Source organism: Salvelinus alpinus, chromosome 24 (genome assembly GCF_045679555.1).
Source record: "Salvelinus alpinus chromosome 24, SLU_Salpinus.1, whole genome shotgun sequence".
Classification (NCBI taxonomy): Eukaryota; Metazoa; Chordata; class Actinopteri; order Salmoniformes; family Salmonidae; genus Salvelinus; species Salvelinus alpinus.
Window position 1 is genome coordinate 44956388 of NC_092109.1, and position 27118 is coordinate 44983505.

At 40.6% G+C, this 27118-nt stretch overlaps 1 protein-coding gene across 1 annotated transcript in view; it reads left to right on the forward strand.

Moving 5' to 3' along the window:
• The first annotated feature begins 22263 nt into the window (after positions 1-22263).
• The window catches only part of gbe1a (glucan (1,4-alpha-), branching enzyme 1a), a 239766-nt gene continuing 234911 nt past the window's right edge, over positions 22264-27118 (forward strand). Inside the window, exon 1 of the mRNA XM_071364995.1 lies at positions 22264-22512. Within this exon, the coding sequence (XP_071221096.1) occupies positions 22406-22512 (107 nt within the window). The 5' untranslated portion in view covers positions 22264-22405. The remainder of the gene's footprint in view (positions 22513-27118) is intronic.

A 27118-nucleotide genomic window follows, 5' to 3' on the forward strand; every position in this document is an offset into this window, starting at 1 on the left:
ACCTCAAAATCAACACACAAATGGTTCACTGACCACAGAATCAAGGTTTTTCCGTGGCCATCCCAGTTCCCTGACCTAAACCCCATAGAAAACCTGTGGGATAAGCTGAAGAGGAGAGTCCTGGGAATCTGAAGGATCTGGAGAGATTCTGTATGGATGAATGGTCTCAGATCTCTTGCCATGTGTTCTCCAAACTCATTACGCGTTACAGGAGAAGACTCAGAGCAGTTGTCTTGGCAAAGGGAGGTTACACAAAGTATTGAATGAGGAGGTGCCAAAAATTGTGGCACACGTATATTTGAGAAAATGTTTTGTTTTATGATGTGAAAAAGAAATATTTCAATTATTTTACTTGAATTAAAGGTTCGATTTTTGTTAATATTTTTGAATGAAAGACCAAGAAGATAAACAATAAATATATTTTTTCCGTTGCCCATTTTGCTCATATTTACCCAGGGTGCAATATTAGTGGAGGGCACTGTATATTTTTTAAGCTAGTCAAGTCAGTTAAGAACAAATTCTTATTTTCAATGACGGCCTAGAAACAGTGGGTTAACTGCCTTGTTCAGGGGGCAGAACGACAGATTTTTATCTTGTCAGCTCGGGGGATTCGCTCTTGCAACCTTTCGGTTACTAGTCCAACGCTCTAACCACAAGGCTACCTGCCGTCCCTACACTCTAACCACTAGGCTACCTGCCGTCCCTCCACTCTAACCACTAGGCTGCCTGCCGCCCCTCCACTCTAACCACTAGACTACCTGCTGCCCCTCCACTCTAACCACTAGGCTACCTGCTGCCCCTCCACTCTAACCACTAGGCTGCCTGCCGCCCCTCCACTCTAACCACTAGGCTACCTGCCGTCCCTCCACTCTAACCACTAGTCTGCCTGCCGCCCCTCCACTCTAACCACTAGGCTACCTGCCACCCCTCCACTCTAACCACTAGGCTACCTGCCGCCCCTCCACTCTAACATTAGGCTACTTGCCGCACCTCCACTCTAACCACTAGGCTGCCTGCCTCCCCTCCACTCTAACCACTAGGCTACCTGCCGCCCCTCCACTCTAACCACTAGGCTACCTGCCGCCCCTCCACTCTAACCACTAGGCTACCTGCCACCCCTCCACTCTAACCATTAGGCTACCTGCCGCCCCTCCACTCTAACATTAGGCTACTTGCCGCACCTCCACTCTAACCACTAGGCTGCCTGCCTCCCCTCCACTCTAACCACTAGGCTACCTGCCGCCCCTCCACTCTAACCACTAGGCTACCTGCCGCCCCTCCACTCTAACCACTAGGCTACCTGCCACCCCTCCACTCTAACCACTAGTCTACCTGCCGCCCCTCCACTCTAACCACTAGGCTACCTGCTGGCCCTCCACTCTAACCACTAGGCTACCTGCTGCCCCTCCACTCTAACCACTAGGCTACCTGCCACCCCTCCACTCTAACCATTAGGCTACCTGCCGCCCCTCCACTCTAACCACTAGGCTACCTGCCGCCCCTCCACTCTAACCACTAGGCTACCTGCCGCCCCTCCACTCTAACCACTAGGCTACCTGCCGCCCCTCCACTCTAACCACTAGGCTACCTGCCGCCCCAACAGAGAATCGAGAATGATTGCCTTATATGCATCCTTGAATTCCTGCAATTCAAGATCGTCACCTGATCAAGATGGAAAAACGTCATTAATATATATATATATATATCTAATAAACACTTTGATAAACTTAGAATAGGGTTGTTATTGTATCCAACTCAAATGTCTCCAAAAAACAAACTCGCATAATCAGGCTTAACTGGAGATACCGTAGCAGTTCCTTAAAATAATAACGGTCTTCAAAGTTAAACTATTTCTCAGTCTATATTTCATTAGTAATGCCGAACAGTAAGTCAGGACAGAATAAAGAGGTACTGTAGATAGCAACTAGAGATGTTAGATTAAGATACAATAACACAACCTGATGGTGCAGCCTGAAGGAGCAGCCTGACGGAGCAGCCTGACGGAGCAGCCTGAAGGAGCAGCCTGAAGGAGCAGCCTTTAGCAGCCTTACGATGCAGCCTGAAGGAGCAGCCTGACGGAGCAGCCTGACGGAGCAGCCTGAAGGAGCAGCCTGACGTAGCAGCCTAAAGGAGCAGCCTAAAGGAGCAGTCTGAAGGAGCAGCCTGAAGGAGCAGCCTAAAGGAGCAGCCTAAAGGAAGCAGCCTGACGGAGCAGCCTGAAGGAGCAGCCTAAAGGAGCAGCCTAAAGGAGCAGCCTGAAGGAGCAGTCTAAAGGAGCAGCCTAAAGGAGCAGCCTGAAGGAGCAGCCTAAAGGAGCAGCCTGACGGAGCAGCCTGAAGGAGCAACCTAAAGGAGCAGCCTAAAGGAGCAGCCTAAAGGAGCAGCCTAAAGGAAGCAGCCTGAAGGAGCAGCCTGACGGAGCAGCCTAAATGTGCAGTCTAACTAGCACACTACTTTTGACCAGAGCCCTATTGGTGGAAGGACTAACACTAACTAGGGAGTACGATACCATTTGAGATGCAGACTAAAGACATACCATCAGCAGGTTGTGTATTCAGTCTCTCTGTGTTATAATTCACTATTCAAGACCTCCTCTCTTCTCTCTGTCTTATCTTAGCCTGGGGCAGAAATTTGAGTTTCTCATTATAAATACACTGTAAAGCTTGCCCGCCATTGAACGCTGGAGAAAAGTGTTCTCTGAAGTGATGAATCACGATGCCAGGAGAACGCTACCTGCCCCAATGCATAGTGCCACTGTAAAGTTTGGTGGAGGATGAATAATGTTCTGGGGCTGTTTTTCATGGTTCAGGCTCCTTAGTTGCAGTGAAGGGAAGTCTTAACACCACAGCATACAATGACATTCTGGATAATTCTGTTCTTCCAACTTTGTGGCAACAGTTTGGGGAAGGTCATTTCCTGTTTTAGCATGACAATGTCCCCGTGTAGAAAGCAAGGTCCATACAGAAATGGTTTGTCGATATTGGTGTGGAAGAACTTGACTGGCCTGCACAGAGCCCTGACCTCAACCCCATCGAATACCTTTGGGATGAATTGGAACGCCGACTGCGAGCCAGGCCTAATAGCCCAACATCAGTGCATTGGATGGAGGGAGGGAGGGAGGGATATACATTTAAATTTTTAATTTTTTTCACTTTTATTTAACCAGGTAGGCAAGAAAAGAGAGAGAGAAAGAGAGAAAGAAGGGAAGAGAGAGTCAGGGAGGAAAAAGAGAGAGAGAGAGGGAGGGCGGTAGAGAGAGTGGGAGGGTGGTAAAAATAGAGTGAGAGAGGGAGGGAGGTAGAGATGAGTAAGAGACAGATTATATACTTTATCCATAACACTTCATCACTTACTCTCAGGGAGGTTTGCAGAGTGATGGAGAACAACCATCAATCAATGTTATTTAGAATATAGCGCCACTTTTCCACATCATACATTTTTCACAATAAAAATACTCAACAACAATCCCAATCTAAACTGTGTTATTAACTAAGGTTTAAAACTCACTCTGTCTCTCAGAGAATAATATCCTGCCACCGAATGGGATCCTATACCCTTCATTAGCAAAGCGTATGCCCCGCCCACCTGAGGGTGGGACAGCCATCTATTTCCTGTGTTTGACGGGGTGCAAATCCACTTGTCACTTAAACCTCGCTGGATTGATTGTTTTCATTTTTCTTCTGCGACTGTTTCGTACTCTTTCTTTTGCTTGTCGTTTTTTCCCCCCCGTTAACGTTACGACCACGGAAATGTAGTGTAGTGACCTGTCAAACATCGGTAATGGATGAATTGGGCTCAATGTTTATTAACAAACTGAGCTGGTGGGAGTCGAAATCCTTTTTTCTTTTGAGGCGGGATGGCTCTGCTCCATGTTATCAGAGCGGTCCTATATATCACAGACGGGTAGCACTTCTGTTACATGGATTTGAAATATGTATTTCAGTTACTTCTGAGTATTTTGTCATTTTGTATTAAACTGGGCTGAGATATGTAAGGTACAATTCAACATTGGTCCGTGTGCTGGGGATATAAGGGGACATTGTGTGTAGTCTTATTTATCAGGATGCCTACACCTCTGCTGTTACTACAGTAGGTGGCAGCAAAGGCCTCTCCAACCCAGGTCCTCTTTAAATGTTAAATTCCTCCGTTTTTTAAAATGTAACTTTTGCAAGAAAACCACATATGATAACAATCTCTTTAAGTGTTCTAGAACCATGTGTTTTTCCCGTCATGGAGCCCGTGCACATTCCATGTGATAAGTTGGATTCTGTTGGTCTTTACTTGTATAGAATCAAAGTTAACCATAACCTTATCTCATCTTCTCTAGGTTTCTTCCTGCTTTTGAGCCAATCAGTTGTCTTGTAACAAGGTAGGGGGGTATACAGAAGATAGCCCTATTTGGTAAAAGACCTGTTCCTGCTTTCCTAGGGAGTTTTTTTCTTAGCCACCGTGCCTCTGCTGTTTGGGGGTTATAGGCTGGGTTTCTGGAAAGCACATTGTGACATTTGCTGACGTAAAAAAGGGCCTCATAAATATATGTGATTGATTGACTGTTCCGTCATTGACGAACCAAGTAAAACATTTTAGCAGATATAAAATATGAGGGTGGTGGGAAGGATTATAGTATACATAGCTATTGTATACCTTACATACAGTATACACGACCGTTCAAAAGTTTGGGGTCACTTAGAAATGTCCTTGTTTTTGAAAGAAAAGAAAAAGAAAAATATCCATTAAAATAACATCAAATTAATCAGAAATACAGTGTAGACATTGTTAATGTTGTAAATGACTATTGTAGCTGGAAACGGCAGATTTTTAACCAAATATCAACATAGGCGTACAGAGGCCCATTATCAGCAACAATCACGCCTGTGTACCAATGGCACGTTGTGTTAGCTAATCCAAATTTATCATTTTAAAAGGCTGACTGAGCATTATAAAACCCTTTTTAAATTATTTTAGCACAGCTGAAAACTGTTGTTCTGATTAAAGAAGCAATAAAACTGGCCTTCTTTATACTAGTTGAGTATCTGGAGCATCAGCATTTGTGGGTTCGATTACAGAACCAAAATGGCCAGAAACAAAGAACTTTCTTCTGAAACTCGTCAGTCTATTCTTGTTCTGAGAAATGAAGGCTATTCCATGTGAGAAATTGGCAAGAAACTGAAGATATCATACAACGCTGTGTACTACTCCCTTCACAGAACAGCACAAACTGGCTCTAACCAGAATAGAAAAAGGAGTGGGAGGCTCCGGTGCACAACTGAGCAAGAGGACAAGTACATTAGAGTGTCTAGTTTGAGAAACAGATGCCTCACAAGTCCTCAATTGGCAGCTTCATTAAATAGTACCCGCAAAACACCAGTTTCAACATCAACAGTGAAGAGGCGACTCCAGGATGCTGGCCTTCTAGGTAGAGTTCCTCTGTCCAGTGTCTGTGTTATTTTGCCCATCTTAATCTTTTCTTTTTATTGACCAGTCTGAGATATGGCTTTTTCTTTGCAACTCTGCCTCTAATGAAGGGGATGATGATGCAATCTCTGCGATAAGTAGAGAATCTGAATTCCAACCAGGTCACCCATGATACAAGTCAGTATTCAACATCCATCTACATAACCTTAAAATTTAGTACCTTAAACTTAACCTTAAACACTTTTAAATGTGACGTTTTGCAACAACTTCAAAATTTGACGTTTGAGAAACGTGAATGAACGTCTAATTCTTACATTAGACTGTGAGAGCTAGTTGCAGCATTCATTGGTCTTTAACAGCTCAGTAATTTAATTCAGGGTAAGTGGAGTTAGCCGTCAGTTGGCCGTGAGGTAGCCCTGAGTTAGCCTGCCCTGAGGCAGGTTCATTCTGAAGGATTCATTGCCATAGAAACCAAAAGGTGAGCCACTTTCAAATGACAGATTATCCCAACTTGAACTCAAGAGTTGACCAACATTACCTCGCTAACTCGCTAACTTGCTTTATCTTGGCCAGGTCGCAATTGTAAATGAGAACTTGTTCTCAACTTTGCCTACCTGGTTAAATAAAGGTGAAATAAATAAATAAATAAACTCCTCAAACCCGCTTCGGAGGATAACCTTCGAGTCTAAATTTTTTTGCAACACGCGGTTCAACAAAAGCACGTGATTTAACGAATCTTCGGGATGTCATTGATCATGTGGTAACGTAACTGTAAAACAAGCAACCTACTTTTTACCTCACGTTTACACATTTACAACAGACGGGAACTCCATTGCATAATGTAGGATGTTAAATAAAAAACTGAGCGGCACATGTTTATCAAAATTCATCATTGAAAAGTTTGAAATAGGGCCTCCCGACTGACGTCCCCTGAAAGCCCATCCGCTAGCCTGCTAGCCGCGGCCCGCTAGCTGTCTAGAGCATTTCGGACTGTTAGCTGAAGAGGACCATCAGCCAATTTCTTGGGATACAATACCTATTTTGCCAATTGGCCTGGACCCTTTTACTGCCTACCCAGAGCCCTGCCAATCCAACACTGCCGACATAACAGTCCGACTTCTTCCGTCGCGACCTAAGGCTCTTCTTGTTAACATTAGAAGCCTCCTCCCTACGTTTGTTTTACTCACTGCTTTAGCACACTCTGCCAACCCGGATGTCCTTGCCGTGTCTGAATCCTGGTTTAGGAAGGCCACCAAAAAAATCCAGAAATGTCCATTCCTAACTATAACATTTTCCTACAAGATAGAACTGCCAAAGGGGGCGGAGTTGCAATCTACTGCAGAGATAGCCTGCAGAGTTCTGTCATGCTATCCAGGTCTGTGCCCAAATAATTTGAGGTTCTACTTCTAAAAATCCACCTTTCCAGAAACAAGTTTCTCACCGATGCCGCTTGTTTTAGACCACCTTCTGCCCCCAGCTGTGCCCTGGACACCATATGTTAATTGATTGCCTCCCATCTGTCTTCAGAGCTCGTTCTGTTAGGTGACCTAAACTGGGATATGCTTAACACCCCGGCCGTCCTACAATCTAAGCTTGATGCCCTCAATCTGACACAAATTATCAAGGACCCCACCGGGTACAACCCTAAATCCGTAACCATGGGTACCCTCTAAGATATCATCCTGACCAACCTGCCCTCTAAATACAACTCTGCTGTCTTCAACCAGGATCTCAGCGATCACTGCCTCATTGCCTGTATCCGCCTGTATCCGCTATAAGCATTTTTCTACGGCTGGCCATGCTTTCCACCTGGCTACCCCTACCCCAGTCAACAGCCCTGCACCCCCCACAGCAACTTGCCCAAACCTCCCCCATTTCTCCTTCACCCAAATCCAGTGAACAACTACAAATACCTAGGTGTCTGGTTAGACTGTAAACTCTCCTTCCAGACTCACATTAAGCATCTCAAATCCAAAATTAAATCTAGAATCGGCTTCCTATATCGCAACAAAGCATACTTCACTCATGAGGCCAAACATACCCTCGTAAAACTGACTATCCTACCGATCCTTGACTTCAGCGATGACATTTATAAAATAGCCTCCAACACTCTACTCAGCAAATAGATGCAGTCTATCACAGTGGCATCCGTTTTGTCACCAAAGCCCCATATGCTACCCACCACTGTGACCTGTATGCTCTCGTTGGCTGGCCCTCGCTTCATATTCATCGCCAAACCCACTGGCTCCAGGTCATCTATAAGTCTTTGCTAGGTAAAGCTCCGCCTTATCTCAGCTCACTGGTCACCATAGCAGCACCCACACGTAGCACGCGCTCCAGCAGGTATATCTCACTGGTCACCCCCAAAGCCTGTTCCCCCTTTGGCCACCTTTCCTTTCAGTTCTCTGCTGCAAATGACTGGAACGAATTGCAAAAATCACTGAAGCTGGAGACTCATATCTCCCTCACTAACTTTAAGCATCAGCTGTCAGAGCAGCTCACAGATCATTGCACCTGTAAATATCCCATCACCTCTACCTCTATCACCTCTATCACTATCACCTCTATCACCTCTATCACCTCTACCTCTATCACCTCTATCACCTCTACCTCTATCACCTCTATCACCTCTACCTCTATCACCTCTATCACTATCACCTCTATCACCTCTATCACCTCTACCTCTATCACCTCTACCTCTATCACCTCTACCACCACAGCTCTACCTCTATCACCACACCTCCACCTCTATCACCACAGCTCTATCTCTATCACCACACCTCTACCTCTATCACCTCTATCAGCTCTATCACCTCTACCTCTTTCACCACAGCTCTACCTCTATCACCACACCTCTACCTCTATCACCACACCTCTACCTCTATCACCACACCTCTACCTCTATCACCACAGCTCTACCTCTATCACCACACCTCTACCTCTATCACCACACCTCTACCTCTATCACCACAGCTCTACCTCTTTCACCACAGCTCTACCTCTATCACCACAGCTCTATCTCTATCACCACACCTCTACCTCTATCACCACAGCTCTACCTCTTTCACCACAGCTCTACCTCTATCACCACACCTCTACCTCTATCACCACACCTCTACCTCTTTCACCACAGCTCTACCTCTTTCACCACAGTTCTATCTCTATCACCACACCTCTACCTCTATCACCTCTATCAGCTCTATCACCTCTACCTCTTTCACCACAGCTCTACCTCTATCACCACACCTCTACCTCTATCACCACACCTCTACCTCTTTCACCACAGCTCTACCTCTTTCACCACAGCTCTACCTCTATCACCACAGCTCTACCTCTATCACCACAGCTCTACCTCTTTCACCACAGCTCTACCTCTATCACCACAGCTCTACCTCTATCACCACAGCTCTATCTACTCTACCTCTTTCACCACAGCTCTACCTCTATCACCACAGCTCTACCTCTATCACCACACCTCTACCTTTTTTTAAAAACTCACTTTTTACATATTAACAAACAACTTTGGATCCATAATTTGACCAATAACAACTAGCTATAGAGCTGTTTCACAGCGATACCGCTGTCCAATTATAATCCTCAATAAGGTCCCCAAACAATATTTTAAATTGCCCCGAGCGGCATCAGAACATCCAATTGTAATGTATTTTGTAGTTGGTTCTAGCAATAACGTGTTTTAAAGCAAAAAGAAAGAAAAAAGCAGATTTACCTAGTTGGGTGGAGACGGAACTTCAAGAGTTATACAACCTTGTGAACAGGTTGGGTATCTCATGTTTTTATATTTTAACAGCAAAGTTAGGTATGTTGGAAGCTCATGTCGTAGAGCTTTGTAAACAAACAAAAAGGGGAATAGTGAAGTGATCTGTGGGACTTTAATAATGAGGACCAGCCAACCTTTTGATACAGGATGTAGTGGTGAGTATTAAAACTGAGGACCAGCCAACCTTTTGATACAGGGTGTAGTGATGAGTATTAAAACTGAGGACCAGCCTTTTAATACAGGATGTAGTAGTGAGTATTAAAACTGAGGACCAGCCTTTTAATACAGGATGTAATGGTGAGTATTAAAACTGAGGACCAGCCTTTTAATACAGGATGTAGTAGTGAATATTAAAACTGAGGACCAACCTTTTAATACAGGATGTAGTGGTGAGTATTAAAACTGAGGACCAACCTTTTAATACAGGATGTAGTGGTGAGTATTAAAACTGAGGACCAGCCTTTTAATACAGGATGTAGTGGTGAGTATTAAAACTGAGGACCAGCCTTTTAATACAGGATGTAGTAGTGAGTGATAAAACTGAGGACCAGCCTTTTAATACAGGATGTAGTAGTGAGTATTAAAACTGAGGACCAACCTTTTAATACAGGATGTAGTGGTGAGTATTAAAACTGAGGACCAGCCTTTTAATACAGGATGTAGTAGTGAGTATTAAAACTGAGGACCAGCCTTTTAATACAGGATGTAGTAGTGAGTATTAAAACTGAGGACCAGCCTTTTAATACAGGATGTAGTAGTGAGTATTAAAACTGAGGACCAGCCTTTTAATACAGGATGTAGTAGTGAGTATTAAAACTGAGGACCAGCCTTTTAATACAGGATGTAGTGGTGAGTATTAAAACTGAGGACCAGCCTTTTAATACAGGATGTAGTAGTGAGTATTAAAACTGAGGACCAGCCTTTTAATACAGGATGTAGTGGTGAGTATTAAAACTGAGGACCAGCCTTTTAATACAGGATGCAGTAGTGAGTATTAAAACTGAGGACCAGCCTTTTAATACAGTATGTAGTGATGAGTATTAAAACTGAGGACCAGCCTTTTAATACAGGATGTAGTGGTGAGTATTAAAACTGAGGACCAACCTTTTAATACAGGATGTAGTGGTGAGTATTAAAACTGAGGACCAGCCTTTTAATACAGGATGTAGTAGTGAGTATTAAAACTGAGGACCAACCTTTTAATACAGGATGTAGTGGTGAGTATTAAAACTGAGGACCAGCCTTTTAATACAGGATGTAGTAGTGAGTATTAAAACTGAGGACCAACCTTTTAATACAGGATGTAGTAGTGAGTATTAAAACTGAGGACCAGCCAGCCTTTTAATACAGGATGTAGTAGTGAGTATTAAAACTGAGGACCAGCCTTTTAATACAGGATGTAGTGGTGAGTATTAAAACTGAGGACCAGCTTTTTAATACAGGATGCAGTAGTGAGTATTAAAACTGAGGACCAGCCTTTTAATACAGTATGTAGTGATGAGTATTAAAACTGAGGACCAGCCTTTTAATACAGGATGTAGTGGTGAGTATTAAAACTGAGGACCAGCCTTTTAATACAGGATGTAGTAGTGAGTATTAAAACTGAGGACCAACCTTTTAATACAGGATGTAGTGGTGAGTATTAAAACTGAGGACCAGCCTTTTAATACAGGATGTAGTAGTGAGTATTAAAACTGAGGACCAACCTTTTAATACAGGATGTAGTAGTTAGTATTAAAACTGAGGACCAGCCAGCCTTTTAATACAGGATGTAGTAGTGAGTATTAAAACTGAGGACCAGCCTTTTAATACAGGATGTAAAAAAAAAAAAAAGCCCACTTTAAATCTTAGCTCTTTAACTAACTTATCTGTATGTTTTTTAAACATTAAATCTTTGTCAATCCAAGTGCCCAGATATTTATAGACGGGAACCTGATTAATGAGAGAACTATCCAATGAATAAATATATAGTTCATCTGAAACATTCTTGCGAGAATGACAGCAGGTGCTTGTCATAGAAATGAAAGCCACAAAGGCCTCAACAACTCTCTCCAATCTCTACTCACATCTTAAAGTCCTGCCTACAGACCTCAAAGTGGAGGGATTTCATTTCATTTCTTTAGGTACTTTTTACCCCTTCTTTTCTCCCCAATTTCGTGATGTCCAATTGGTAGTTACAGTCTTGTCCCATCGCTGCAACGGGAAAAGGAAGAGAGCCGTGCGCCCTCCCGAAACACAACCCAGCCAAGCTGCACTGCTTCTTGACACAATGCCCGCTTAACCCGGAAGCCAGCCGCACCAATGTGTCGGAGGAAACACTGTACAGCTGGCGACTGAAGTCAGGGCTGTCACAAGGAGTCGCTAGTGCACGATGGGACAAGGACATCCCTGCCGGCCAAACCCTCCCCTAACCCGGACGACGCTGGGCCAATTGTGCGCCGCCTCACGGGTCTCCCGGTTGCGGCCGGCTGGGATACAGCCCGGGATCAAACCCAGATCTGTAGTGATGCCTCTACCGCTGCGCCACTCGGGAGGCCCTGTCCTAGAGAGATTTACATGGTTGTCAAAACGTCACGCCATGGTAAGCCTACACAAAACTCAGGCCATTTTAAGTGTTTCTAAAATCTTTTATAGGAAAAAAGAATGGTGGAAAAATAATTAGAATCATTTCCCATGTTTGACCAATAGGTTTTATGGGTATTATGACTCATGCTGCGGTACTCTATAGGTTATTTATGTATTTACTGGTGCTGGCAATGCTAATTGCTGTCAGGATTTATGTGGCTCTTCATTCTGTTTATTATTTGTGTAAATATTATAAGTGTTTTACGCCAATCTACTTACAATTTGCAAAATAAAACTAAGCTTTGGCCGTCGTTGATCACGTGCTTCTGATAAAAGCGAATACAGACATTGTCCGGCACACGGCTTCAAAATAAACCGCTTAGTGATGACACGCATGCCTCAGAGCTCAGGGGTATAAAAACAGAACTTCAACTCAATAAAAGCTCTCACCTTGGGGCAGAAAACTGTGAGGTTTACTATCCTCGTCTCAAACTCCCTTTCACTCTCAGAAATTAATAACAGATGATATAGCAGTAGGCTCTTCTCTTCTTCTAACAGTCATCTCTTACTCGGATCATTTCATTTATTTTTATATTTGTGTATGTTTACATTTCTATTCAATTTTTCACATCACACACACACAAAAAATAACAACAAACAGTCATCACCATAGTAACAAGGAGCTCCAGTCCATGATACATCTATTTAACTAGGCAAGTCAGTTAAGAACAAATTCAAATTTTCAATGACAGCCTCCAGGGGAACAGTGGGTTAACTGCCTTTTTCAGAGCCAGAACGACATATTTGTAACTTGGGGATTCGAACTTGCAACCTTTCGGTTCCTAGCCCAACGCTCTAACCACTAGGCTACCCTGCCGCCCCATCTATGATGGTTCAATTCTTAAAATGGAAGCACATTTGTTGCACCCCTCTACAACCACTGTAATTATTATTATTTGACCCTGCTGGTCATCTATGAACGTTTGAACATCTTGGCCATGTTCTGTTATAATCTCAACCCGGCACAGCCAGAAGAGGACTGGTCCACCCCTCAGAGCCTGGTTCTTCTCTAGGTTTCTTCCTAGGTTCCTGCTTTTCTAATTTTTCCTAGCCACCGTGCTTGCTGTTCGGGCGTTTTAGGCTGGGTTTCTTTATAGCACTTTGTGACATCGGCTGATGTAAAAAAGGACTCTATAATTAAATTTGATTGATTGGCTTCTAGGTATACTGGTAAAAAACACCTCAGTTCTTGACAGTGCTTGTTTCTTCCAGTATAGGCCTATATGGAGAGTGGATGCAGTACTGTAGGCCTATATGGAGAGGGGATGCAGTACTGTAGGCCTATATGGAGAGTGGATGCAGTACTGTAGGTCTATATGGAGAGGGGATGCAGTACTGTAGGCCTATATGGAGAGGGGATGCAGTACTGTAGGTCTATATGGAGAGTGGATGCAGTACTGTAGGCCTATATGGAGAGTGGATGCAGTACTGTAGGTCTATATGGAGAGTGGATGCAGTACTGTAGGCCTATATGGAGAGGGGATGCAGTACTGTAGGTCTATATGGAGAGTGGATGCAGTACTGTAGGTCTATATGGAGAGTGGATGCAGTACTGTAGGCCTATATGGAGAGGGGATGCAGTACTGTAGGTCTATATGGAGAGTGGATGCAGTACTGTAGGTCTATATGGAGAGGGGATGCAGTACTGTAGGTCTATATGGAGAGGGGATGCAGTACTGTAGGTCTATATGGAGAGGGGATGCAGTACTGTAGGTCTATATGGAGAGGGGATGCAGTACTGTAGGCCTATATGGAGAGGGGATGCAGTACTGTAGGTCTATATGGAGAGGGGATGCAGTACTGTAGGCCTATATGGAGAGTGGATGCAGTACTGTAGGTCTATATGGAGAGGGGATGCAGTACTGTAGGCCTATATGGAGAGGGGATGCAGTACTGTAGGTCTATATGGAGAGTGGATGCAGTACTGTAGGCCTATATGGAGAGTGGATGCAGTACTGTAGGTCTATATGGAGAGGGGATGCAGTACTGTAGGTCTATATGGAGAGGGGATGCAGTACTGTAGGCCTATATGGAGAGGGGATGCAGTACTGTAGGTCTATATGGAGAGTGGATGCAGTACTGTAGGTCTATATGGAGAGGGGATGCAGTACTGTAGGTCTATATGGAGAGGGGATGCAGTACTGTAGGTCTATATGGAGAGGGGATGCAGTACTGTAGGTCTATATGGAGAGTGGATGCAGTACTGTAGGTCTATATGGAGAGGGGATGCAGTACTGTAGGTCTATATGAGGAGGGGATGCAGTACTGTAGGTCTATATGGAGAGGGGATGCAGTACTGTAGGTCTATATGGAGAGTTGATGCAGTACTGTAGGTCTATATGGAGAGGGGATGCAGTACTGTAGGTCTATATGGAGAGGGGATGCAGTACTGTAGGCCTATATGGAGAGGGGATGCAGTACTGTAGGTCTATATGGAGAGGGGATGCAGTACTGTAGGTCTATATGGAGAGGGGATGCAGTACTGTAGGTCTATATGGAGAGGGGATGCAGTACTGTAGGTCTATATGGAGAGTGGATGCAGTACTGTAGGTCTATATGGAGAGGGGATGCAGTACTGTAGGTCTATATGGAGAGGGGATGCAGTACTGTAGGTCTATATGGAGAGGGGATGCAGTACTGTAGGTCTATATGGAGAGGGGATGCAGTACTGTAGGTCTATATGGAGAGGGGATGCAGTACTGTAGGCCTATATGGAGAGGGGATGCAGTACTGTAGGTCTATATGGAGAGGGGATGCAGTACTGTAGGTCTATATGGAGAGGGGATGCAGTACTGTAGGTCTATATGGAGAGGGGATGCAGTACTGTAGGTCTATATGGAGAGGGGATGCAGTACTGTAGGTCTATATGGAGAGGGGATGCAGTACTGTAGGTCTATATGGAGAGTGGATGCAGTACTGTAGGTCTATATGGAGAGGGGATGCAGTACTGTAGGTCTATATGGAGAGGGGATGCAGTACTGTAGGTCTATATGGAGAGGGGATGCAGTACTGTAGGTCTATATGGAGAGGGGATGCATTACTGTAGGTCTATATGGAGAGGGGATGCAGTACTGTAGGTCTATATGAGGAGGGGATGCAGTACTGTAGGTCTATATGGAGAGTGGATGCAGTACTGTAGGTCTATATGGAGAGTGGATGCAGTACTGTAGGCCTATATGGAGAGGGGATGCAGTACTGTAGGTCTATATGGAGAGTGGATGCAGTACTGTAGGTCTATATGGAGAGGGGATGCAGTACTGTAGGTCTATATGGAGAGGGGATGCAGTACTGTAGGTCTATATGGAGAGGGGATGCAGTACTGTAGGCCTATATGGAGAGTGGACGCAGTACTGTAGGCCTATATGGAGAGTGGACGCAGTACTGTAGGTCTATATGGAGAGGGGATGCAGTACTGTAGGTCTATATGGAGAGGGGATGCAGTACTGTAGGTCTATATGGAGAGGGGATGCAGTACTGTATGTCTATATGGAGAGGGGATGCAGTACTGTAGGTCTATATGGAGAGGGGATGCAGTACTGTAGGTCTATATGGAGAGGGGATGCAGTACTGTAGGTCTATATGGAGAGGGGATGCAGTACTGTAGGTCTATATGGAGAGTGGATGCAGTACTGTAGGTCTATATGGAGAGTGGATGCAGTACTGTAGGTCTATATGGAGAGGGGATGCAGTACTGTAGGTCTATATGGAGAGTGGATGCAGTACTGTAGGTCTATATGGAGAGGGGATGCAGTACTGTAGGTCTATATGGAGAGTGGATGCAGTACTGTAGGTCTATATGGAGAGGGGATGCAGTACTGTAGGTCTATATGGAGAGGGGATGCAGTACTGTAGGTCTATATGGAGAGGGGATGCAATACTGTAGGCCTATATGGAGAGGGGATGCAGTACTGTAGGTCTATATGGAGAGGGGATGCAGTACTGTAGGTCTATATGGAGAGGGGATGCAGTACTGTAGGTCTATATGGAGAGGGGATGCAGTACTGTAGGTCTATATGGAGAGGGGATGCAGTACTGTAGGTCTATATGGAGAGGGGACGCAGTACTGTAGGTCTATATGGAGAGTGGATTCAGTACTTTAGGTCTATATGGAGAGGGGATGCAGTACTGTAGGTCTATATGGAGAGGGGATGCAGTACTGTAGGTCTATATGGAGAGGGGATGCAGTACTGTAGGTCTATATGGAGAGGGGATGCAGTACTGTAGGTCTATATGGAGAGGGGATGCAGTACTGTAGGTCTATATGGAGAGGGGATGCAGTACTGTAGGTCTATATGGAGAGTGGACGCAGTACTGTAGGTCTATATGGAGAGGGGATGCAGTACTGTAGGTCTATATGGAGAGTGGATGCAGTACTGTAGGTCTATATGGAGAGGGGATGCAGTACTGTAGGTCTATATGGAGAGGGGATGCAGTACTGTAGGTCTATATGGAGAGGGGATGCAGTACTGTAGGTCTATATGGAGAGGGGATGCAGTACTGTAGGCCTATATGGAGAGGGGATGCAGTACTGTAGGTCTATATGGAGAGGGGATGCAGTACTGTAGGTCTATATGGAGAGGGGATGCAGTACTGTAGGCCTATATGGAGAGGGGATGCAGTACTGTAGGTCTATATGGAGAGGGGATGCAGTACTGTAGGTCTATATGGAGAGGGGATGCAGTACTGTAGGTCTATATGGAGAGGGGATGCAGTACTGTAGGTCTATATGGAGAGGGGATGCAGTACTGTAGGTCTATATGGAGAGGGGATGCAGTACTGTAGGTCTATATGGAGAGGGGATGCAGTACTGTAGGTCTATATGGAGAGGGGATGCAGTACTGTAGGTCTATATGGAGAGGGGATGCAGTACTGTAGGTCTATATGGAGAGGGGACGCAGTACTGTAGGTCTATATGGAGAGTGGATGCAGTACTGTAGGTCTATATGGAGAGGGGATGCAGTACTGTAGGTCTATATGGAGAGGGGATGCAGTACTGTAGGTCTATATGGAGAGGGGATGCAGTACTGTAGGTCTATATGGAGAGTGGATGCAGTACTGTAGGTCTATATGAGGAGGGGATGCAGTACTGTAGGTCTATATGGAGAGTGGACGCAGTACTGTAGGTCTATATGGAGATTGGATGCAGTACTGTAGGTCTATATGGAGAGGGAACGCAGTACTGTAGGTCTATATGGAGAGGGGATGCAGTACTGTAGGCCTATATGGAGAGTGGATGCAGTACTGTAGGTCTATATGGAGAGTGGACGCAGTACTGTAGGTCTATATGGAGAGGGGATGCAGTACTGTAGGTCTATATGGAGAGGGGATGCAGTACTGTAGGTCTATATGGAGAGTGGATGCAGTACTGTAGGTCTATATGGAGAGGGGATGCAGTACTGTAGGTCTATATGGAGAGGGGATGCAGTACTGTAGGCCCATTGGCTACTTTGAAGTAAGGAGGCAAAATATAAAATAACCTGTTTTCATCCTTGTATTATTCATTATATTTTCCCTCTAGAGCTCCCAGTGGAGCAGAATACAAGTGTCTTTTCCCTGATCTACTTTATTAGTGCCAGCAGAGCGGAGGACTCTGGAGGAAGCAGCAGAGCACAGGTCACATCACTTACACCGGTAATGGGCCGGGGTTTGTGCCAGGAGTCGGGAACGGGGAGGGGGGCCTAAGGCAGAATAAACCGGTAAAACAAACGGTTGTAATGAAATAACGACAATAATACGGGCGGTTGTACTACACCGGTCTTTATCTGACACATTCTGTCACCGGCAGCGACTTCAGCGATGACAGATCAGAGGAAGGAAAGAAAAGAGGGGGATTAAAAAAAGTAAAAAATAAAATAAAGACAAGTAACTAATTAGAGCAATACTGAATAGCATAAAATAATGTGTAAAAAAATATATATATACTGTATATACATATATTGAATTCAAGTATTGTATGTTGACATAGAAAAATTGGAAAAACATCAATTGGCTCATTGGAAAATATAGGTACATTTGTTATGCAGAGTGGAGAGTAAATGCAGCGGCCTATTCTGAAAGTAGCGCGACCGCCACCACCTAGGCTACTAACAATACATGTTGTCATTTCTATAAATAAAGGCTACAACGCAGATCCGGAAGTGAGATGTAGGCCAACAAAATGTGGATTATGCATTTATGTGACCTGCTGTATTTTGGAATAAGCGATGCATATGTATATGTCTATCTATATATCTATATCTATGTCTATGTATATATCTATGTCTATATCTATGTATATGTCTATGTATATATCTATGTATATGTCTATGTATATATCTATGTATATATCTATGTCTATGTATATATCTATGTATATGTATATATCTATGTATATATCTATGTCTATGTATATATCTATGTATATGTATATATCTATGTCTATATCTATGTATATATCTATGTATATATCTATGTCTATATCTATGTATATATCTATGTATATGTCTATGTCTATATCTATGTATATATCTATGTATATATCTATGTATATGTCTATGTCTATATCTATGTATATATCTATGTCTATATCTATGTCTATATCTATGTATATGTCTATGTATATATCTATGTATATATCTATGTATATGTATATGTCTATGTATATATCAATATCTATGTATATGTATATATCTATGTATATGTATATATCTATGTATATGTCTATGTATATATCTATGTATATATCTATGTATATATCTATGTATATGTCTATGTATATATCTATGTATATATCTATGTCTATATCTATGTCTATATCTATGTATATGTCTATGTATATATCTATGTATATATCTATGTATATGTATATGTCTATGTATATATCAATAGATATGTATATGTATATATCTATGTATATGTATATATCTATGTATATGTATATATCTATGTCTATGTATATGTGTATATCTATGTCTATGTATATTTATATATCTATGTATATGTATATATCTATGTATATGTGTATATCTATGTCTATGTATATGTATATATCTGTGTATATATCTATGGATATGTATATATCTATGTATATATCTATGTATATGTGTATATGTCTATGTATATGTGTATATATCTATGTATATGTATATGTATATGTCTATGTATATGTCTATGTATATGTCTATGTATATGTCTATGTATATATCTATGTATATGTATATATCTATGTATATGTGTATATCTATGTCTATGTATATGTATATATCTGTGTATATATCTATGGATATGTATATATCTATGTATATATCTATGTATATGTGTATATATCTATGTATATGTCTATGTATATGTCTATGTATATGTGTATATATCTATGTATATGTATATGTCTATGTATATGTGTATATATCTATGTATATGTATATGTATATGTCTATGTATATGTCTATGTATATGTCTATGTATATGTGTATATATCTATGTATATGTATATGTCTATGTATATGTGTATATATCTATGTCTATGTATATGTATATGTATATGTCTATGTATATGTCTATGTATATGTATATATCTATGTCTATGTATATGTCTATGTATATGTGTATATATCTATGTATATGTATATGTATATGTATATGTATATGTCTATGTATATGTCTATGTATATGTGTATATATCTATGTATATGTCTATGTATATGTCTATGTATATGTGTATATATCTATGTATATGTATATGTATATGTATATGTCTATGTATATGTCTATGTATATGTATATGTATATGTATATGTATATGTCTATGTATATGTCTATGTATATGTCTATGTATATGTGTATATATCTATGTATATGTATATGTATATGTGTATATGTCTATGTCTATGTAAATGTGTATATATCTATGTATATAAATATATCTATGTATATATCTATGTATATAAATATATCTATGTATATGTCTATGTATATGTCTATGTATATGTCTATGTATATGTGTATATAAATATATCTATGTATATGTATATATCTATGTATATATCTATGTCTATGTCTATGTATATGTAAATGTGTATATATCTATGTATATGTATATGTATATATCTATGTCTATGTCTATGTAAATGTGTATATATCTATGTATATAAATATATCTATGTATATGTATATATCTATGTATATATCTATGTATATGTCTATGTATATGTCTATGTATATATCTATGTATATATCTATGTATATATCTATGTATATATCTATGTATATATCTATGTATATGTCTATGTATATGTCTATGTATATAAATATATCTATGTATATATCTATGTATATGTCTATGTATATATCTATGTATATGTCTATGTATATATCTATGTATATGTCTATGTATATATCTATGTATATATCTATGTATATATCTATGTATATGTCTATGTATATGTCTATGTATATGTATATGTATATATCTATGTATATATCTATGTATATGTGTATATGTCTATGTCTATGTAAATGTGTATATATCTATGTATATAAATATATCTATGTATATATCTATGTATATATCTATGTATATATCTGTGTATATATCTATGTATATGTCTATGTATATGTCTATGTATATATCTATGTATATGTCTATGTATATGTCTATGTATATGTCTATGTATATGTCTATGTATATATCTATGTATATATCTATGTATATATCTATGTATATATCTATGTATATGTCTATGTATATGTCTATGTATATATCTATGTATATATCTATGTATATATCTATGTATATGTCTATGTATATGTCTATGTATATGTCTATGTATATATCTATGTATATGTCTATGTATATATCTATGTATATATCTATGTATATGTCTATGTATATGTCTATGTATATGTCTATGTATATGTATATGTATATGTCTATGTATATGTCTATGTATATATCTATGTATATAAATATATCTATGTATATATCTATGTATATATCTATGTATATGTCTATGTATATGTCTATGTATATGTCTATGTATATGTCTATGTATATATCTATGTATATGTCTATGTATATATCTATGTATATATCTATGTATATATCTATGTATATGTCTATGTATATGTCTATGTATATATCTATGTATATAAATATATCTATGTATATATCTATGTATATATCTATGTATATGTCTATGTATATGTCTATGTATATGTCTATGTATATGTCTATGTATATATCTATGTATATATCTATGTATATGTCTATGTATATATCTATGTATATATCTATGTATATATCTATGTATATATCTATGTATATGTCTATGTATATGTCTATGTATATATCTATGTATATGTCTATGTATATATCTATGTATATATCTATGTATATATCTATGTATATGTCTATGTATATATCTATGTATATATCTATGTATATATCTATGTATATGTCTATGTATATATCTATGTATATATCTATGTATATGTCTATGTATATATCTATGTATATATCTATGTATATGTCTATGTATATGTCTATGTATATGTCTATGTATATGTCTATGTATATATCTATGTATATGTCTATGTATATATCTATGTATATGTCTATGTATATGTCTATGTATATGTCTATGTATATGTCTATGTATATATCTATGTATATATCTATGTATATGTCTATGTATATGTCTATGTATATATCTATGTATATAAATATATCTATGTATATATCTATGTATATATCTATGTATATGTCTATGTATATGTCTATGTATATATCTATGTATATATCTATGTATATGTCTATGTATATATCTATGTATATATCTATGTATATGTCTATGTATATGTCTATGTATATATCTATGTATATGTCTATGTATATATCTATGTATATGTCTATGTATATGTCTATGTATATATCTATGTATATGTCTATGTATATATCTATGTATATGTCTATGTATATATCTATGTATATGTCTATGTATATGTCTATGTATATGTCTATGTATATATCTATGTATATATCTATGTATATGTCTATGTATATATCTATGTATATATCTATGTATATATCTATGTATATATCTATGTATATGTCTATGTATATATCTATGTATATGTCTATGTATATATCTATGTATATGTCTATGTATATATCTATGTATATGTCTATGTATATATCTATGTATATGTCTATGTATATATCTATGTATATATCTATGTATATGTCTATGTATATGTCTATGTATATGTCTATGTATATATCTATGTATATGTGTATATATCTATGTATATAAATATATCTATGTATATATCTATGTATATATCTATGTATATGTCTATGTATATGTATATGTATATGTATATGCGTCTGGCTCCGCACATGGGAGTTACGTGGTGGGAGGGACTAAAACAAGTATCCGTGTGTTTCGGACACCCCGCCCCCTCCACACGTGTGTGTCCGAAAACTTTTCAGAAGACGGTATAAAGCCACTCTGCCTGTAGTTTATGAATCTTAACTTTAATAGTTACCAGTTTCCGTATATGTCGGCGTTATAAACTAGTGCTTCTGCTTCTAGAATCACGGAACATAAGATGGCGGACCATTCAGAACACGATGAATTTACCGAGCTGCCAGATCTAAGCGAAATTCTCCGCGAGGACCCCTACTTAGTGCCCTACCAAGAAGACTTATGTCGCAGGTAGGGTAACAACGTTGCTCACTGCACAGTGCACGATATAGATTTTAAACCACCGCATGCCACTTAGGCCTAGTTTGCAAGTTTGCTACGCACTTTCTGAAATGGCAGGATAGGGTACCTTTTATAGAGCGGGGCAGGCCAGTCTCTACAACAGTCAAATGTATTTAGGCTACTATTCTATCTCAGCAATACCAGAATGTAGTCAAGGCCTATTGTACCTTTCAGTGCGCTGAAACAACTTTTCAGCTAAATTTGACATTGAGGAGGGGGGGTGACGAGTTATTGCAGTAAATCAAAGAGGAGGAGGCGAAACGAGAGGTTTTACTCAGCCAAAAATCTGTCCAAGGAAAAATAAGACTACGAATTTAGGAAATTTTGTATGAAGGTTAATGAATGTCAAATTTGGTCAACAAACAATTGCATTTCTAATTTAGGAAATCTGAGTTTGAATAATGGTTAGGTTGTTAGGAATTCACTGATGTAAGTAAGCACAGGTGGCATTTCAGAAACTTCTAAAACGAACTACTTTTATATTGGAATTGTGCTTGTCGTCATAGCGACGGAGGACTCATCATGGATATAACCCGTTTTAATTGCCATTGAGGGCTTCCACCGTTTTTAAAGTAGTCAACTGGGTGGGGATTCCTATGAGTTGGAAGCAATCAGCCAATTAAAGAAGAAAATGGACTACTTTAAAATGGAGATGGAGCCTCTGTGACACTGCCCATGCTGTCACAGCACAGATATAAAGATGAGACCCTATCACTATATCTGCCCTCTTAATGGCTAGACTGGTCCCACCTCCCGTCTGGCTTTTTCGTTGTTAGAGGGTCAATATTGTCTTGTCAATATAAATAGACGTTCTTTTGAGTGAGTTCAACTTTAACTAGTTCAATTAACTAATTCATAAAAATCATCCCTTCCCTCGTAGCTCAGTTTGATCATGTTAGCATGTAGTGTGATTGGGGTCAGAGGGTCAGAGTAATGTCAAGACATTATGATCATGTCTGCCTTCCAAATTAAACCCTATTCCCTATTTAGGGTCCTGGAGGCTGACCATGTCTCGCCCCTCATACCCCAGCCATGTCGCCATTTCATTCTTGTTAATGGGATATAATATGTGGTCATATTTAGGAATGCACGATATATCGGTGAACATATCGGTATCGAAACGATGTCTAGTTTAACGCAGATGTGCAAAAACGATGTCAAAGCTGACGTGCATACCTATATAACGTAGGTACATGACGTAATGACGCCACGTACATTTTTGCGCTACACGTGCAACACAGCATTCCTAGCCTAGCCCACAATGTCTGCTGTGTGGATCGAGCAGACAACAAGTCCAGCAGTCATTTGAAAGAGTCAGAACATTTCAGAGGAGACAACTCAAAAGGCGAAATCCATTAAAGCCAAGATAATGGAATTCATTGCCCTTGACAATCAACCGTTCTCTGTCGTTGGTGATGTTTGCTTTCGCCGACTGGTTGAGCACCGGTACACACTACCAAATGCGCTATTTTTCAGATGTTGCCCTACCGGAGTTACACAGTAGTAGCGTCACTGCAATTAGCTTCACGACATACTATGGAATGCCGTTTGGGTCTTTGCGTGTCAAAAGACACAGTAGCACTGTCAAAGCTGTACAAAAAAGTCTGCAAACACCGGCCACGAACGATGTGTTTACCGCGTTGGTAATAAAGCATTATTTGTTCGACCTCAACTTCAACAAGATTTAGCTTGGTACCTAGCTAGCACCAATACAACCAGCCTGAAAACAATGACCAGGAGAAACTGCAGTCATTTTCATTATTCTTAGCAATGATTTAGGAATCCTTCGGAGTAAGTATTAGCTAGGTTGCCACTTGTTGTTCGCCTATTGAAATTGAACTTCAGTTCATGAAAATAAATAGTTAGCCAGCTACTAAACCCTGTTGCCCAAAGCTAACGTTATAAGCAGCCAGCTAGCTTCATCTGGTAGTGAGGCTCTACCGGACCGGGTTATGTGCTGTGAAGCTAGCCACAATAAGGATTAGGCACAATAGTGGCATTTGCGGTTTACCTTCAAAATAAAAGTATGTCATTGACAGTGATGCAAATGAATACAAATTGTAGAATTATGCCATACTTTTATTTTGGCTAACCACAAAGTCCACTGTTGTGGCTAATCCTTATTGTGGCTAGCTTCACATAGATGGGTCCGACCACCATTAATCAAAAAAGAACTGTCTTATAAATTAGGGGTTATTTTAGATGATGACACCTTGCTATATAGTTAGCTAGCTAACTATAGGTGCTGAAACAGACGTAGTTTTGCTATGTTTTTGGGAAGAACATTGTTTGCATCCATGAGCTAGCTTTTATTTATAACCAGCACTGTAGGTGCGTGAGACAACTTTACCAGCATCGTAGCATACGTATCGATGAATCGTTGTGACATGAAATACGAGTGATGGTGTAATCATTGTGTAATAACTACGTACAAAATGTACGAACACGTTTAATTATTATGTGACGTGCAGTCATATTCAGGTCCTGATTGGTCAACAAGCTTAATTGACACGTCAAATAGTGTTAAATATTATATTTTATGACACACAAAGTCCCAAACGGCGTTCCATAGAAATCCTGGTTGAGAATAAAACGACTTAACAAATGAATGACAAAACAGCACAGCAAGTAAGTGAAAGAAATAGGTTTTGATTATGTTTTATTGGTAATAGGGACATACGTAAATGCCAACAAAATAACTTTTTGATCAGTGTGGTGTGTGTAACCTTTATTTAACTAGGCAAGTCCGTTAAGAACACATTCTTAATTACAATGACGGCCTACCCTGGCGAGACCCGGACGACGCTGGGCCAATTGTGCGACGCCCTATGGGGCTCCCAATCGCGGCCGGATGTGATACAGCCTGGATTCGAACCAGGGACTGTAGTGTGACGCCTCTTGCACTGAGATGCAGTGCCTTAGACCGCTGCGTCCGTGTGTGTGTTAACTATTTAACTGTACTAGAATGCTTAAAAGTCCACTAAAAGTTTATAGTTTTTTGCGGGGCAAGGAAAATATTGGATATCGGTATCGGCCAAAAATGTCACTTCGGTGCATCCAGTAATCATAATATGTAGTATGATTGGAATTAGAATAATAATGTCCATTACCCGGTCTGTGGTGTAATCAATCAGGCCCGGATTTATATCTCGATTACACATAACCGAGTCGTTATACAACAGTGACTCCTCCGCAAGTCGTATTTCAGACGTGAGCCAGACAGTGTTCAGTGGTTACAACGCTGGTTTGGTAAGATAAAACGTGTGTAATTTAGGGTTGGGCGTGTTACCAGTTAAATATCTCAGCTGTTTCATTCATCACCTCCTATGGACTAGACATTGAATGCATATGTCCATGTGTTTTAAACCAGGAAATCCAGACCTGTTGTACACTAGATTTCTAGGCTGTTGGCCAATGTGCTGCAAATAGAAACACGTTTGCTGTTGTCAGTGCTGTATGTTTGAAAAGGTTATGGTTTCAGAGGGCTGCAGTGTGTGTTGATCTGTTCCGTCCTCCAGAAATAGGACGGAACAACACTGTCCTAGTTTAAATGCTTTAAAGCTTCCAGAATAGGGTTGAAATATTCAGGTAACTTAACCAAGTTTTCTTGAAATCCTGGTTGGAGGGTTAAAGAATGCTGTTTAATCAGCTTCTGATTTAATATGCTGCACCTGTCAGGTGGATGGATTATATTGGCAAAGGAGAAAATGCTCACTAATAGCGACGTAAACAAATTTGTGCACAACATTTGAGAAGCTTTTTGTTCATATGGAAAATGTCTGGGAAACCAACAACAAACCTTTACAAGTTGCGTTTATATTTTTGTTTAGTTCTTTGAGTTGTATAGACTGAGAGAGAGAGCAAAATATACTCTGTCCACATCCGCTCCCATCTCTGGACTGGTCAGCTGGTCTTCCCTTTACCCTCTCTGGACTGGTCAGCTAGTCTTCCCTTTAGCCTCTCTGGACTGGTCAGCTGGTCTTCCCTTTACCCTCTCTGGACTGGTCAGCTGGTCTTCCCTTTAGCCTCTCTGGACTGGTCAGCTAGTCTTCCCTTTACCCTCTCTGGACTGGTCAGCTAGTCTTCCCTTTACCCTCTCTGGACTGGTCAGCTAGTCTTCCCTTTACCCTCTCTGGACTGGTCAGCTAGTCTTCCCTTTACCCTCTCTGGACTGGTCAGCTAGTCTTCCCTTTACCCTCTCTGGACTGGTCAGCTAGTCTTCCCTTTACCCTCTCTGGACTGGTCAGCTAGTCTTCCCTTTACCCTCTCTGGACTGGTCAGCTAGTCTTCCCTTTACCCTCTCTGGACTGGTCAGCTGGTCTTCCCTTTACCCTCTCTGGACTGGTCAGCTAGTCTTCCCTTTACCCTCTCTGGACTGGTCAGCTAGTCTTCCCTTTACCCTCTCTGGACTGGTCAGCTAGTCTTCCCTTTACCCTCTCTGGACTGGTCAGCTAGTCTTCCCTTTACCCTCTCTGGACTGGTCAGCTAGTCTTCCCTTTACCCTCTCTGGACTGGTCAGCTGGTCTTCCCTTTACCCTCTCTGGACTGGTCAGCT